The sequence below is a fragment of the Syzygium oleosum genome, unplaced genomic scaffold (assembly GCF_021117445.2).
Source record: "Syzygium oleosum isolate NSW1041296 unplaced genomic scaffold, Sole_v2.1 Sole_v2.06, whole genome shotgun sequence".
NCBI lineage: Eukaryota > Viridiplantae > Streptophyta > Magnoliopsida > Myrtales > Myrtaceae > Syzygium > Syzygium oleosum.
In genome coordinates, this window is record NW_026607490.1 from 2,785,388 (window position 1) to 2,801,898 (window position 16,511).

Genomic DNA, 16,511 nt, shown 5'->3' on the forward strand with positions numbered 1-16,511 from the left:
GCGACATCAGTATTCCTAGATCCTTTAAGGCCATATCGTGTTACTAACTCACGCGTTAAATTATTAAATACAACCCTATACATTCTAAACATATGATAGCACCTTATCGGATTAGCATCTTCATCCATCAATTCTCTCAACCATTCATAACCTGTATATGATGAGGTCATGCAAGGTTGTTTGCAAAGGTTCGTTGCTTGATAAACAACTGAAGCTTGAGCAATTGAGAGAACATCCCATAATTCATTTTCCTGTGTTTCGCGATTTTCCCTTTCAGGAGAATCATCCATATCTGCTTAACGTAACAAAATATTGAGTTAGAGCAAGAACAACAATTAATAAACTTGATCATCCATCAAGAGAAACAACATCACCAATCAAATATACGCAAACTCAACCACATAAAGATAACACCACACTCACATTAAAACATTAATAGAAATTGGGTTCACACGTAATGCAACTAGAGATGTCGTACGAGAACAAAGTAGCATACCAAAAAGTTAAAAAAAAAATGCTATGACATCCTAACTATGATTAAGCTCTTCCAACTCAAGCTTGAGATACTTGACTTTTAGTGCATCACTCATCAAGCTCATGAAGACCTGCCTATTGTCTTTCTTTTCCTTAAAATGTTTGATTGCAAAAAAGTATAACTTTTCATCTTGTGCAATCTCAGGTATGCTATCCAACATTGCTATGAGGTCCTTGTAAGGACCGAATCCCTCATTTGCTTGAGCTGCAACAAGGGCAGCGTTCCTACTTTCAACAGTGGAACATAGCCTATTAATTTGGTTTCCAAGCTGTTGTACTGGGCTGAATCTATTTTCTCTCTTCCCTCGAGCTTGGCTCGTTGAAGTTTGCGCCGATCTTTTCCGGCTCCGAGTTACAGTTGGTTCAGCAATCTGTTCACCCTCATGACACTCCAAGTTATCATCAGTAGATCCTGTACCATCACCGATATTAGGTTGTGTGGTCTCAACATCCTCATCGATACGTAAATTTTGAGCAGGATTCCATGTGATTCCTCCAATAGCAACTGTATCCCTAAACATTCTTTCTAACAACACTTCAAGATTAGGAGGTATGCCTCTCGTCCTAAAAACCTTCACTTTAGGATTGGCCTATTATAATAGAACATTTGAGTAAGTTGTATCATTGAAGATGAGAACTTAACGGAATAGTAAAAGAAGAAAAGATAAATACCTGAATTTTACTCTCCCACCATTCATCACTCGCATCAATGGTTTTCTTCCTTGAATCACATCCTGGTCCTGTTTCACTATGAACCAATGTCCTCCATCTTTTTCATTCTTCTTTAAGATTATCTCACTTACTCTTCATTTGACTCTTATCATACTTTTTGCCCCTCAATTCGTCAAACTTAGTAATTATGACTGTCCATCCATCCCTCTTGTTGGTTGCAAGACGATTGCCTTTATCGATTTGTTCAACGCACAATTGACAAAATGTTTCCACATCTTCGGTGGTCCAATATGCCTTTTCCTTGGTTGAACTTGCCATCTTCTAGTATATGAAAATGAACAAGTTTGACAGGCACAAAAAAATGACATACAACCCTCAACAATAGCACAGCCGTGCATAGCACACACAATCGGGAAACATATACATATGATCTACCAAAAAACATACAAAATATTTCTCACATACACTCAAATTTTGTACAAAAAAATATTTCCACAATTAATGAAAAACTTCTATTTCAAATTCCATACTCAAGATTATGCAAAGACCTAATAGAGACATCAGTTGTATCCATATATTCGAGCAGTAAAATCATTGAACATCAGAGCATATGTATTCTATCAAAGTTTTAGAGAACAAATTATGTACATTGATGATTATGTTTTCTATCTAAAGACAAAAAAGGACAGTCAGTCAAAGAGAAACAAATTGTTCTACAGGATGACAAGACCATAAGTGATACAGGAACTGAGATCACATCGACTTTATCTGCAAATCTTTCTAATTCCCATTATCAATGATCGCAAGAACTGCTCTCTAACCGCAAGTTGTAACAATCCACGGATCCATTAAAAAGTTTTAAGCGCTAATAATGCAACCAACAAGTAACGCTGAACAAATAATAATATCCACCAAAGAGCCAACGAATTCAACCAAGAAGAGAGACAAGGAAAAAATTCTTTGCAGTACCAAGAACAGTTCCCCAACTAAGATGAAGAATCATGAAAATTCTAAATCAGTGAAAAGAATCAATTGCATGAACAAAATTGTACCCCAAAACCGCATCAAGCAAAATCATCAACACCCAATTCACCAAACCGAATCAAAAGGACACCAATCCACCCCCCATCAACATGCCAAACCACTAAAACCAAGAAACACAAACCAAAACCAAATCATCCCATCCAATTTGCACATTACCTCATCACACCCGTAGCAAATCAAACCGTAACCACCAGAATTCCTTAAAAGAGCCTATCCTACACTCGAATTCCCCCCAAGCACCCGCAAGCCCCCACAATGCGTAAATTGACGAAATTGCGGGGCGATACACGGACACTCACCTCGTAGAGGACCTTGCTCTTCCGAGACTTGTCGACGCTCTTCACGGCGAAGTGCTCAATCGTCTTCTTCTTCCTCCCCTTGCAGACGGTCTACAGAAGAACCGCCGAGTTAATTAGACCCGGATTCTAGTGCGCGGAATCAGAGCAAAGGGGAAGGTGGTGGGGGGAGGGAGGGAGGGAGCTTACCGAGTGCTTGGGAAGAGAGGCAATCGCGGCGTGAGGGAAGCGAGCTTGAAGGAAAGAGAGCTCGAGGGTGGGCGTGAGGGAAGAGAGCTCGAGGGCGGGCGTGAAGGAAGAGCGTGAGGGAAAAGAGCTCGAGGCGTGAAGGAAGAGAGCTCCAGAGCAACAATCTTCAGCGAAGAGGAGAGGGCAGAGCGAAGCCTGAGCGAGTCTTCAGCGAAGAAGAGAGGGCAGAGTGACTTAGGGTTTTGTTTAAAAATGGGCAAAAATGGAATTACGGTGATAAATGAGGGTAAAATTGGAAGTTTTCAAATTTTCATTAAACCAAGCAGTTGCATCCCGAAAATGCTACTTCCCCAATGCTCCTTCATCCCTCCATTCAGCCAAAGGCCCTTGGAGAGCTTTGGAGATGCAATTGCATCTCCTCAAAGCTTGCAAAAAAATTTGCCAAACAACTTTGCATTTGCCCAAGGGCCTTTAGAGCCCCAAAGCAGCATTCAAATGCTGAACCAAACAGGCCATTGGTTGGTTATGTTTGTTAGTTTAGTTTAGTTTAAATTTGATCTTAAGTGCAAATAGGTTCCAAGATTTACAAGTAGAGTTGTAGTGATTTCTTGTCTATATTTAAATCTTTAATGCATGCCTAAAAGGTGTTTGAAAGAATACCCAAATGGTTTCGTTGCACCTTAGATGGGAAAGAATGAGAAAATGGTAAAACTAGGCATAAAAAGGGTATTTTGGTAATTTTCTTGTCAAGGTATGGGGCAATTTCGAATTTACAAAAATGAAGAGGGTCTGAGAACAGTGTTATTTTATGATTTTTAGTGTCATTTAGTGGGTTTTTAAGTAATATTAATTAAAGGAAATCAAACCGGTTAAAAAAATGAGTTCATAAACTTTAGAGGCAAATTTGTAATTTCACCAAGTTGAGGGGCGAATCTGTAAATACTGAAAGTTATGGGGACTGTTCACAGTGGAGGAACCTTATTATGATAGGTGGTTATGTTATTTTTAGAGTTAATTGCTTAATCTAGACAAAGTATCTAACTATGCAAAATTGGACCTAATTGTGTAATTAATTTTGAAGTGGGCTGTTTTGGCAATTTTATAAAATATGTGGCATGCCCAGAGTGTAAATGAAATACACATATGTTTTAGATGAAAAATAAATGGCTTTTGGTGTTTAATTTAATTAATATGGCTTGATAATCATAATATTTTTGTAATTCGACTAAGTTATTGAAATACTAGCTAAGTGTTGCCGATTAATTACGTGGTCGATTCTTTGAGTTATTGATGTTCATATTGTCGATTGTTATGTGTGTTATGAAATGTATGTGAATGATGCCACGCGATTAAAACCTTTGCCATGGCCTATTCGCCACCGAGCGAATTCCATTGTATGAGTATGTGGATGAGACTCTGGAGTTAGTCAGATGTTCTACCGTATGAGACAGTTGTCTACAAGGTTGAAATGACATAAAATCCTATGATGACATGACTTGTGCAGTCGTGGCATGACATGGCTTGCATAGTCATGGTATGATATTAAGAAATGGCTATCATTATGCGGATGTACAGTGGTGTATTTATTCTCGTTGAAGTAGAGGACACCCGCGATGAATAGGTTGAGGCATGGCAAAGGGTAAGAATGATTCCGTTCCCCACGAATTGGTGGTGACGATGCCTCGTTAGTCAAGATGCCTCATTAATCGAAATGGTCCTGGCCAGTGACAAATATGAACTCACCTGTGTATATCGGTGAGCTACTATGATGATACTTGTGCATCATGAAATGATATGCCATCTGCTTGTATTTAATGAATAATCTTATGCAATGTTATTAATGATTTACATCATCATATCATGATAGAAAAGGCAGTGCATGTACTTCCTCACTTGTAGAACGTAATAATCTTGTACTTGTCTTGAACTCACGTTATTTTGTTGATATCCTTGCTACTAAAGTGGGAAAGTGATGAGCAATTTGAATATATGGTTGAAGAGGTAGATTTTGATGTATATTATGATGCGTGTTCGTAGAAGATGAAATGTTTGACATGTCATACTTGGGTTGGACGACGAGTGCTTGAATCATACATGATGCGTATAGTCCTTCTCGAGTATTATTATGTTATGAATACATGATTAATTAAGAATCGGTTATATTTATATAGACAGTGAAAGGCCGTTCTCTAATTATAGTGATTCCTATAAGTGTTTCGTTATGAAATATTGGTTGTTTTTATGTTGTTGTGCTCCCAGTTTGAGTGGTAGAATAATCTTCTACCTTAGACCTAGAGAATTCATTTACTGAGCTTAGGCTTACCCTAATATATTATACAGATTTGTCAGGTTAGGAGTTCAGGGGCATTAGATTAACGCTTCCGAAGATCACTAGTAAGAATCGGATCAGAGTGCGTAGCAAAAGTGGAGATAGGTTTCTATACTGTACAGGAGGTTTTGATGTATATTAGTTAAAGTTAAATTATTTGTACAATTGAGGATAAGTTAGTTATTTATCGGAAGTCAAGTTAATTTATATACAAATGCGAGGTTCAAATTTTATGGAAATTTAGGGCGTTACAACACCTTTGAAAAGATTACAATTGGTGCTCATGGAAGACAATGAAAAATATGTAAAGTGCCGTTGGAATTTGGAATTATGAACTCTTGATTTCTCCCCTCCTCTTCGACGTCTTTGGTCTTCTTTAATACTCCTCAGCTTCCAAGCTTCCCATTGGACAATCTTCTAAGGATTAATCCCCAATCTACTCATTGGACGATTGTAGGGAAGATTAGGTAGCCGCTGTGGTCAATCAATCTAAATTCCCATATATTTGGTTGTCCATACAATCAAATCTTGATTCCTAAAATATAGTAGCTCAACTATGGAAAGTTCTTAGTCTTCATGGTGATTGCCACTACACAAAGATGTTACACATATTTATAATAGTTCATGTAGATATACTTTGAGATTAATGATCAATGATATCTTTCCATAATAGGAATTCATGTCAAATCACTAGTGGTAATGAATTAGATAAGAATTTTTCGTGGTAAAAACTTCGTTGCAGGTAGAATAGGTATTTTGCTAATATTCAAATATTCAAGTACTCTAGTGATATTCAGTGCTTTGCTGATATCCAGCATTTCCCTTGCTCATATCCAACCTTCGCCCTATTATTGACATATAGTTTTTGCCTTGCTGATATCCACACAGTTACCTTATTGATATTCACGCAGTTACCTTACTGATATCCACGCAATTCGTTGTTTCCAGCTTCTTGAATATGATCAACTACTCTAATCAGTACACTTTGACAACAATAGTTACATAGATAAAACCTTGATACTTCCAAGTCAATATGAACTCCTCATTGCTCTAGACTTGTTAGTGACGCTATGTTAATTATAAAGAATTCCTTTAGTGCGAATATTACATGAAACATAAGCACCATTTGCATTTATTTTAGCGATATAATTCATGGAGAGATTTGTTAACTTCAAAATATACTAGGAGTTTTTCCCAATGGGAAAAGTACCAAAAAAGTCCTAAACCTACTGCATTGGTAATAATTCAGTCTTAAGCTTTTCAATTGGATCAATTTAATCCTAAAATTTTTCACATTGGTACCAATTCAGTCCATCCGATCAATTTAGGCCGGAATTCGCTGATGTGGACAATTTTTAATAATTTTTTATGTTTTTCCCCTCTTTTTTTTCCCTTCCTTGGACTTGTGGCCGACGACCGGCCACAAGCAGGGGCCGGCGAGGGCCTAGACCCTCGCGTCCTTGGCGAGGGCGGCCCTCTTCGAATCTGGCGAGAGCTGGACCTTCGCGGCCTGGTCGAGGGTCACCCTCGCGAGATCTGCCAAGGGCGGCCCTCCCCCAAGCAGCGAGGTGGCCCTCGTCGGTGTGGGTGACCCTCCCCTGTGGCCGGTCACCGGCCACAGGTTTAAGGAAGGAGAAGGAAAGGAAAAAAACATAAAAAATTGTCCACGTTAGTGTCTGCGATACCCCGAAGGACAACCGGCGTCCACATCAGCGAATTCCGACTTAAATTGGTCAGATGGACTGAATTGGTACCAATGTGAAAAGATTTAGAACTAAACTGGTCCAATTAAAAGGTTTAGGACTGAATTGATACCAACGCAGTAGGTTGAGAACTTTTTTGGTACTTTTCCCTTTTCCCAATAGTATAGAACTGCGACAACACCGGCCATTGCAATAACAAATAGAGCTAGGCCATCAAACATTGGTGGGTCCAAGGGCAGCGGTCATCAGAGCTTGAGTGAGGCGACTTCGACGAAGAAAAACGAAAAACAAGGCACTTCTCCATCGAGGCAGGGTGCTTCATTCAAAAAAGAGGAAGTACAGGAGTATCGCCAAGATTTACGCTGAGATTGAGCCAAATGGATGAGAGGATATGTGATAACCATTGACGAGAAGACCCTGAATAGTTTGTTCTTTTTGTGAAGCTAAGGATGTAAGCTTGGATTGAGATTAGGTGGTTTTAGTCGTTCATAGAAGTTAAAGCGCCGTCAGAAAGAACAAAATGGAGCGAGATTGTTGTTTAGTATTGCGGAAGCAAGTGATCGAACAATAAAATAGACAAAACAAATTATTCAGGGTCTTCTCATCAATAAATCAGATATCCTCTCATTCATTTGGCTCGGTCTCTGAGTAAATCTTGACCATACTCCTGTACTTCCTCTTTTCGAGGAGGCTTTAAAAATGATCAAGCGAGATTGGGTTTCTCTATTTCGCGATTTTATAAATAAAGGTTTTGCTTTATCACTTTGGACAAAAGTTTCCCTTTATATACACAGGCTTGATGGAATGTGAATTAATAATCATCAGATTTCATTGCCTACTTACTCAATATGTGTGTAATCCTGTCTATTAAATTAGAATTACCATAATGCATAATAAACTACTAGCTTGCGTTTGTATGATGGATTTTGGTGCTTTCTCTTTACTGTGTGATTCATATAATATTCGATAAATTCGGTATACATATATGAAATAAATTTTGCTTAAATATTTTATGAAGTTAAGTCACAAATGTCACCAAGTTAGTGGAAAAAAGAGCGAGCAAAATTCTTGCGGTTCAGTCATGCTATGTCTAAAATTGAGTATCTTTTTTTGCACTTAAAAAATTCCACGTCATTTGTTGTCGTTATTAAGTTTATTTTAGTTACTTTGGCAAGTAATGTAAGAAAATTTATTGCGATAATAATGTTTTTTATTGCATGATCTCTTATCATTGTCAATATGAACAGGTGAAAATTGCAATAAACTTACAGTAGTTGACGAATTGAATGTTCATGAAGGTTTTTCGATGAGAGGAAATACCTTTGGTAAGCGAATGGAAGCAAACACCTTCAAGTTCATAGATTCAGTCCACGCCATGTATACATTTTTTTATTTAGGAATTGGATTGAAATGCGAAGATGTTCTAAAATCTGAGCAATAGTGTGATTATGAAAACTTGTGAATAGTACTGAAGGACTGATTTGACTTTGTTATGGAAAGTTGATGAATTATATTGAACAAATTGAAAGTTAAAGAAATCAGATTGAATTTTAGGAATGATTCAATTACCACATTGATCAAATTAAAGTTTAAGGATGAAATTGCTTATTGAACCAAAGTTTGGGGTCAATTTGTATCAATTTTACAAACATACAAAACCTAAATAATGAGGAATTGATGTTTCATTTTATCCTTTCTTTTTTTCGAAATGGTGGGTGTATAATTTTATTTGTGGTTATTTCATTCATAAACATAATCAATCTAACAATTTTTCCACCAATACTCTTAATTCTTTTCAAATCGGCTGATCCAATCAAATGAAATCGCACTAATGTTCTTTTTTTTTATATATATCCACTTGATAAAATAAAATGATGACACACAGTGTTTTCTCATCACTCGAGCATGATTCCAGCAATCAAGAATGTAATAGATGTATTAATAAAAAATTTCGCCATTCATAGGTAATTTAATAAGGCAAGCTTAGTGTCTACAAACAAAGTTGATAAAATGACAAAATGTAATTTCCTTTAGTTTTAGCAACTACTTCCGAACCAATTATAGACAATTAATCCATTAAAATAATTTACGCACTATTATTTGTTACACTGATATGAATATAATCGATATAGTTACTTGTGATATCGTTGTAGATTCATGTTAACTAGTATTAGGTGTCTTTGAGGTTAAGTAAAATAACCATTTCTTGTCCCAAGATATTTTTAGTAATTGTTAAACGATTCTTAATAACTATTGGAACCAATGCAGATCAATATTACGGGTAGTATGGCTTGGAGTTGGCGATGTCTCCTTAAATTACTACATGTTTTAATCTCGGTTATCCATAGCTCAAGGTACCGTTGCGGAGAAATTTATGATGAACTCAGACATGCGGGACCGGTTGTGGAGTGGTATGACCTAATCTGGACCAGCGGTATTAGCAAACACTATTTTATTGGCTGGCTCGTTTGCAGAAACAGACTACCGACGGTAGAAATCGTCGTTCAATGGATGACCTCAATTGATATCCAGTGTAACTTTTGTAAGGCCAGTATAGAAGACAGAACACATTTATTCGTCCAGTGTGAGTGGACAGGTAGCTTATGGCGCAGTATCCTTGCACAACAGGGGATTAGGCATCCTTTGGGAGGATGGAATGAGGAACTTCAATGGATGAGTAGAGCAACAAGGGGCAAAGATTTGGCGGCTAGACTCGTTAAGGTATCCTTTCTAGCAACCATTTATGGTATATGGATGAAGCGCAACCGAAGACGGTTTCAAAACAAGTCAACTGATATCTATATTATTTTGGCCAACATGCGTAAAAATGTAAGAGGTAGAGTGACATTAGACCTTCTCAAACAAATGTTATATTGGCTACTATGTGGAGACTTCCCACCTCCATCTTCTCGAGCTATTAGCACCATTTGTAATGCTGGGGGATACCCCTAAGCTGTTATACTTCATTCGCTTTATAATATTGACATTTTACACCAAAAAAAATTGAAAAAGATATTTTTCCTGAGCCAATATTGACTTAAATTCCCAAGCAATTGAGATCAAATCAATTGCATTTCAAGAAATTATAGAAGTTCACGTCTAATCGTACCAAAAAAAATACTTATTTCCAGAAAATGGGTTTACAAAGTACTTATTTTCCGATATTCAACCAACATTACCATAAAATAAAGCGTGTAATAACCAATCCCAATCCTTTCATGGAATGAGCATTGAAATGTTCTCTCTTATCTCGTATCGTAATCATGAGAATTGCGGTCTACTCCACTTCCTTTAAGGAAAGATCATTGCATGAGCCTACTATAGAGAAATTGAATCCAAATCGTAGAAATGATGGATCTCGTTTGGGTCCCATCAGATCTAATGGTCCGGATTTAACTTGAAATGTGTACTAGCTAAGCCATCGCCAAAACCCCACTTTCCCCTCCCCCCCCCCCCCTATATACCTATATATCAGAATCAGCCTCTCTCTTCCTGAAATTCTGAAGCAATAGAAATGGACAAGACTGAGAGAATGATCGAGTTACAGAGTGGAGAGGGCCTCACAGCATCCGATATCGAGGGGATACAGCAGCTCATGCAGCTGCGGCAGCCAACCCAGCAGACGCAGCCGAGTGACGCAGAGAGCTGTAATAACAGCACCCGTTGCAGTAACAAATCAAGCCGGGCCGTCAAAGGTCGGTCCAAGGGCAGCAATCATCAGGGCCGGAGCAAGGTGAAGGCGACCGAGAAAAAGGGAACCGAGGCTGTTCTTGATCGAGGCGATTCGCTTCGTCAGCAGAAGAAGAGGAAGTACAAGAGTATTGCAGAAATTTATGCAGAGACCGAGCCCGTGGATGCGGGGGATGTATAATGATCATTGAGGAGAAGACCATGAATAATTTGTTCCCGTTGTGAAGTTTGGATTGAGATTACGGGTTAAAAGGCTATCAAAGAGAACAAATTATTATTAACTAATCATGATCTCTCTCTCTGACATGAATCCTATTTCTTCGTTACCTTCACTTTGCGTACTTTCCTAAGGGTTTTAGCGATTCAAGAGTTTTTTTTGCATGTTCGACCGAAAAAAAAAAAAAGAAAAAGAGTTCTTGCATGGGCTCCGTTAGATGATGATCGTGAAAAAGAATTCATCTGGTGTTAATGAAGGGAAAACACAAAGAAACTGAATCGGAATATAATGCTCGTGATCGGACCATTTGGGTTCCCGTAATTCAGGAGCAATAGCAACAAGTACTAGCATTCTTCTAGTTCGGATGTGTGAAAATGTGAAACAGATACATGTTTTCCCGTTGGTACTGAATTAGCTAGACCACATGAGATAACCACCATTACCACCCGCCACCGACTACTCCGCGCAATTGACCGCTACCAATCGGCCTCCACTGGCTTTTAACGACGGTCTGCTACTGGGTTTCTTCACGACGAGACGATAGGATCCAACGGGGAAATTTTCTTTATCGAGTTAGTATTGACGACTAGTCTTTTAATGAGGTCTAATGTTTATGGTAAATTGTTGGATTGGGTTTTTCATCATATCCACCAGTAGATAATTTATGTATTAGGACATTTTCTACTTATGGGTGGGTATAGAAAAATTCAATCCATTTGAAATTTCGAACTCCTTTTTTAGTTTGTTATCATATGTTGCTCTTCAAAATGTATTGCTTTCTGAAATCATATGAAAAGGGCAAGTGCGTTTTTTTACCTTTAGGACAGAATATAAACATTGTTTTAAAAATGATACGTACGTCTCAAAACGCTTTAAATGTTAAAGTATGCACCTTCGTCAGTTATCTCATGGTTCTCACATTTGCATGATTTCAAAAGAAAGGGTAATACCTTCGAAGTACTCATCTGGGTTGTGCATATATATGAAATATAGTTGAATTGAAATAGAAAAACTTTAGATTGGTCAAAACGCCAAATTGGCATATAATCTCTTAATGGAGAGAGTACATTGATCGATAATTCAAATGCATAGCTATCGGAGGGAGAAGTTGATCCTACGTTAAGTGGATTGGCAATTTGACATATTACGAATCTTAAGTCAGCCAAAAAGTTCTAAAATGCATAAACCCTTGCTCTCTCGAGTTCAAATTTGCAATAAGGTGTATTCATTGTAAATTTAGACGAATCACGCTGACCCTAATGAAAAGCATTGTCAAAACAAGCGATCTAACACAATAGTTAATGAAATGAGTAAATAACTCCGATACCGAATTTACGTGGTTTGGTCAATGTAATCTACCCACCAAAAGAGCAGAACAAAATTCCAATGCAGATTAAGCGATACAACATGCATTCAAGTTATTCAAATACTCTCAATGTTTCTCAGCTCTCAACTATATCGAATAACTCTCAAAGTATTTACTAGTCACAATTTCTTGTAAAATAATCACTCTATTTCATAGAGGAATACACAAGAACTGTACCAAACGATTCTTCTGCCTTGGGCATTGGTTCTTCAAAGTATAGTTCACGATGAAATTTCTTCACCAAATCGGGAAGGAAAACCCACCAATTGCACCAGACCCACTCTCTCCACATCAAAGGCGCCTCTTCGAACAGCACTCAGCACATTGACAAATCCCAAAACAATAACTATTTGTTTTAAATAATGGTGAAATCCTTTGATCAGACCGACTGCAAACTTGATTTCGGAAATTGTCGTGTTTCTCAAACCGAAAATACATGATTTTGATAAAAGTCTAAGTTGGACTTTTCTTTTCCCGCAGCAACTCCATGGGTTATGCACTTTCATGTGATCAACCTTCTGTACACTTTAATTCGGGCAGAATTTCGTTCACGGTTTAAATTTGAGACCTGTTCTCAGCAACCTTGATAAAGGATCATTTCTAGAGAAGTAAGACTTATCCGATACTTAATGCAAAATTACTTAGGGGTGAGTGAAGTCCATGCTTATGGGCAGAATTTCAAAGATCACTTTCTACTCAGTTTTGATGATGATTTCCTGCTCCAATGTGGTCTCGTAATATAAAGATGGAAAGCTCTATGCGTCTAGCTTCAAATTGATAAAGTGTCATGTAATTTAGAGTTTTTTTAGAGAGAGTCACGCTCAAAATACTAAGGCTCCGTTCGTTTTGCGAAAAATGTGACGTTTCTGGAAAATGTTTTCCAGGAAGTCATTTTCCAGGAAAACGATAATATTTTCCGCTGTTCGGTTGAAATCTGAAAATGAACTGGAAAATATTTTTCACCATTCTGATTTGATTTTCTTCCTTGCACTCCTTTTAATAATTTTTTTTTATTTTATTTTATTTTATTTAAAAAATATTCGAATATTTAATTATTTTTATTTTTCATATTTCTTTTTTTTCTTTTCTTTTTCTCTTCATTTTGTTTTCTATTCTTTCTTCCTCTACCGGTCACTGGCCACAGCAACAGCCGGCAATCGGATACAAGCCAACCTCGCCGGCCTCACTCGCCTAGGCCGGCGAGCTCTCGCCTCGCCTCGCCTCGCCCAAGGCTGGCAAGGTGAGGCTCGAGCTCGCCATCCTCGAAATCGGCCTCACCTCGCCTCGCTCGAGGCCAACAAGGTGAGGCTCGAGCTTGTAGCCTCGAGCTTGGCCTTGCCTCGCCAAATCTGGGAAGGCGAGGCTACTCTCGGCCTTACCCGAGGCTGGCAAGCGAGGCTGAGCGTCTCCTGTGATCGGTCGCCGACCACAGCAGCAGAGGAAGGAAGAAGAGAAAAAAGAAAAAAGAAGAGAAAGAAAAAGAAAAGAAAAAGAAAAATATTAAAACTAATTAAAAAAATCAATTTTAAAAAAAATAAAATTAAAATTAAAATTAAAATGTGTTTTGTGAAAGGAAGTGAGGTGAAAGAATATATGGAAAATGCTTTCCGTTTTGTGAAAAGTGGAAAACATTTTCCTCACTTTTGAAGGTGTTTTCTCCCTTGAGGGAAAATGTTTTCCATGACTAATTTATTTTCCGTGAAACGAACGCCAAAAAATCTGAAAAATGTTTTCTTGGAAGTTATTTTCCGTAAAACGAACGAAGCCTAAGTGTTGCTCAAGAAATTGACGAGTTTTTTAGTATTTCTATGTTCTTGTAGAGTCCAATTCAATGTATTATGTTTCTAGAGTCAAGAGTCAATTCAATGTTATATTTGTTGGGAGTACAAAAGAAACACAAATATCTTCATTTGGCAAGATGGCCAAGTAGGTGTCCAAGTTTGAGCTTGTTAATGTATCTAGTTAAACTCACATATATTAAAAAACTTAAGCTAATGAGTTATGGGTCAACTTAAATATAAACTATTTCACACAACGCCGATTCTCCAATGTGAGACTTTTTTAAGATAACTCACACGTGTATCTCAACAACCTCCCCTCACTAGTGAGCTCGATTTTAAATCTTCTCCCCATTAATTTAGAGATTCTTTTACACCAACATATCTCAACTTGAATATCCAACGTCTACCTTAATTCAAGTTTATTTCTCCAGACCTAACCATAAAGGCTATCGTTAGGACCGCATTCCTACACCATAACGCCACCTTCACTCTAGGTTCTTTCGCCACACCACATTGCTACACTGTAATGTGAGGTGACTAGCAAGGATCACTTAAAAGGGAGGTGAATAGGTGATTTTAAACAGATCTTGAAGTATTTAAAGCGGAAATAATCTATCAAGATCAAAGTCTGAACAATGTTAGTCTTGTAATAGCAATTATGTAAATGTGCAATGAAGTAAATGAAAAGAGCTCCTAGGGAAAAGAGAAATTGCACACAAGATGTATAGTGGTTCGGTTTAGATCAAACCTATGTCCACTCTCCCACGCTGACAGTCTACTAGCTGGATTTCACTATATGATCAATCAAGAGATTACTGATTTTGAGTGATCACTCTCAATGTAAGAATGGGCACTCTTAGGGGTGAAAACCGACCCTGTTTTCCTTGGACCCTGTTTTGGAACCGACCCTGTTTTTCCGATCCGGTTTTAGGGTCTACCCGAGAACCTGTTTTTTTTTTTCCTTTTTTCTGGTTTCATTTTTTTCTAGCAAATCAAAATAGAAGATGAATAATAAAAATCACTATCCATCAAAAGTAACAATCCCTTTAACAAAGTCGGTCATGATGGAACCTGTGTCAAATGAGACAATGCTTCAAGGAAGTTTCGATCAAGCTGGATAGCTTTTAAATGTGCTTCTTCAGCCCTTTGATAGTCACCAACTGAACACAATGCCAAACCCTACGCAACAATATGCAAAATATCTCAACAATGTAACCTTTGTAACTCTGGCAGAATTCAACATACCCAGAATCAAATAATACGGATATTTCAAAAATAGGACAAACCAAATATGTATATGCATCTTTATTGGGCGTAGTTCATTGCCGGGGTAATTCAACGAAGGTGATGTGCGAGAGATGGAAAGAGAAGCGAAGGGCATATAGAGGCAGCCGGATCAATCAAGCGGTGAGAGACAACAACAATTGGAACAAGAGACCGAGATGCGAAGCAAGAAGAGAAGGGATGAACAATCGTATATCATCTTACTCGGGACAAGTGCGCGCGCTCGAAGAGAATCGAGACAGTTGAAACTTGAAATGACATCACTTTCTCTCCTTATCAAAAATTTCCAGAATCCTAATCAAGAATAATCCCCTCAACTCCAAACACCAACTAATTTTGATCAATATCGATTGCACCAAGCATGCATTGCTTCACGTGATTGAGACTACGATCAAAAAGGGCACACGCCAAATCTAAAGATCAATCATTTCCAAACTCCAATTCAAGAAAATTGCTTCAAAACCCGAGCTCCACTTTACCTGATCGTGACAAAAAAAATGCTCAAAAGCTGTGGCGGCAGGCGGCGGGGGCCAAGAGCAACGGTTACTCAGCAACAGTTCGGCAAAGCTCTCGCGGGGGCGGGGGCGGCGGCGGCGGCGGCGGCGGCGGCGGCGGGGGTAGTGGTGGCGGGTGATGGGTTTGGGCGGGGTGCAGCGAAATTGGTGGAGAGGAGGGAGTGGGGTCTCAGCGATGGCGTTGTGTGGATGGAGTGAAAGGATCGGTAAGAGCCGGACGGGAAGCGAACGTGATCTTGCGGCGAAGAAGAGAACCGAGAGACGAGGAGCGGCGAAGAGAGAAGTGATACAGGGGAGCGGCGAAGAGAGAAGAGAGGTAGGGCAATGTGATATTCATTTAGGGTTTTTTTTTTACATTATCTTAAAACCGGTTCTAAAACCGGTCCGGTTCGGTTTTACTTGAAACCGAAAACCGGACCGGTTCTAACCGGTTCCAAAAAATGGAACTGGTTCCAGAACCGGTTCTAACAAGAACCGGTCCGGTTTCCGGGTAAACCCGGTCCGGTTGCACACCCCTAGGCACTCTATCTCATTTAATCATTCTTACAAAAGGTCTCTCAAGATTGCAGATTTTAGCTCAAAAAAGACAAGTATCACTGATCGAAGTATACTCAGACTTTGGAATGGATGATTCTCGATTTCGTCTCGCTTCTTCTGCTCCTCAAAAGTTTGTCTCCTTTTATACTCATTCACTTCCAAACTAGCCGTTGGACAGCCTTTAGAGGGTCATCTTCTAATCTTCATCTTGGATATATTTGTATAAAGAGGATTGAGTAGCTATTGAATGAAAATATATGAATCCGCTAAATCGTTGTCCATACAACCAGGACTTCGGTTTCCATAAGAAGAGCCTCTCCATTTAGAAATAAACTTGTCTCATGGTTGATTGTC

At 38.5% G+C, this 16,511-nt stretch overlaps 1 protein-coding gene across 1 annotated transcript; it reads right to left on the bottom strand.

The window, feature by feature from the left end:
• Nucleotides 1-333: 333 nt before the first annotated feature.
• LOC115683056 (L10-interacting MYB domain-containing protein-like) lies at nucleotides 334-2,933 on the bottom strand. The gene is given in 3 exon segments (XM_056312652.1): nucleotides 334-1,124; nucleotides 1,207-2,639; nucleotides 2,736-2,933. Coding segments are annotated over 2 exon segments (915 nt in total). The 5' UTR covers nucleotides 1,525-2,639; nucleotides 2,736-2,933; the 3' UTR covers nucleotides 334-527.
• Between the last annotated feature and the right edge of the window lie 13,578 nt (nucleotides 2,934-16,511).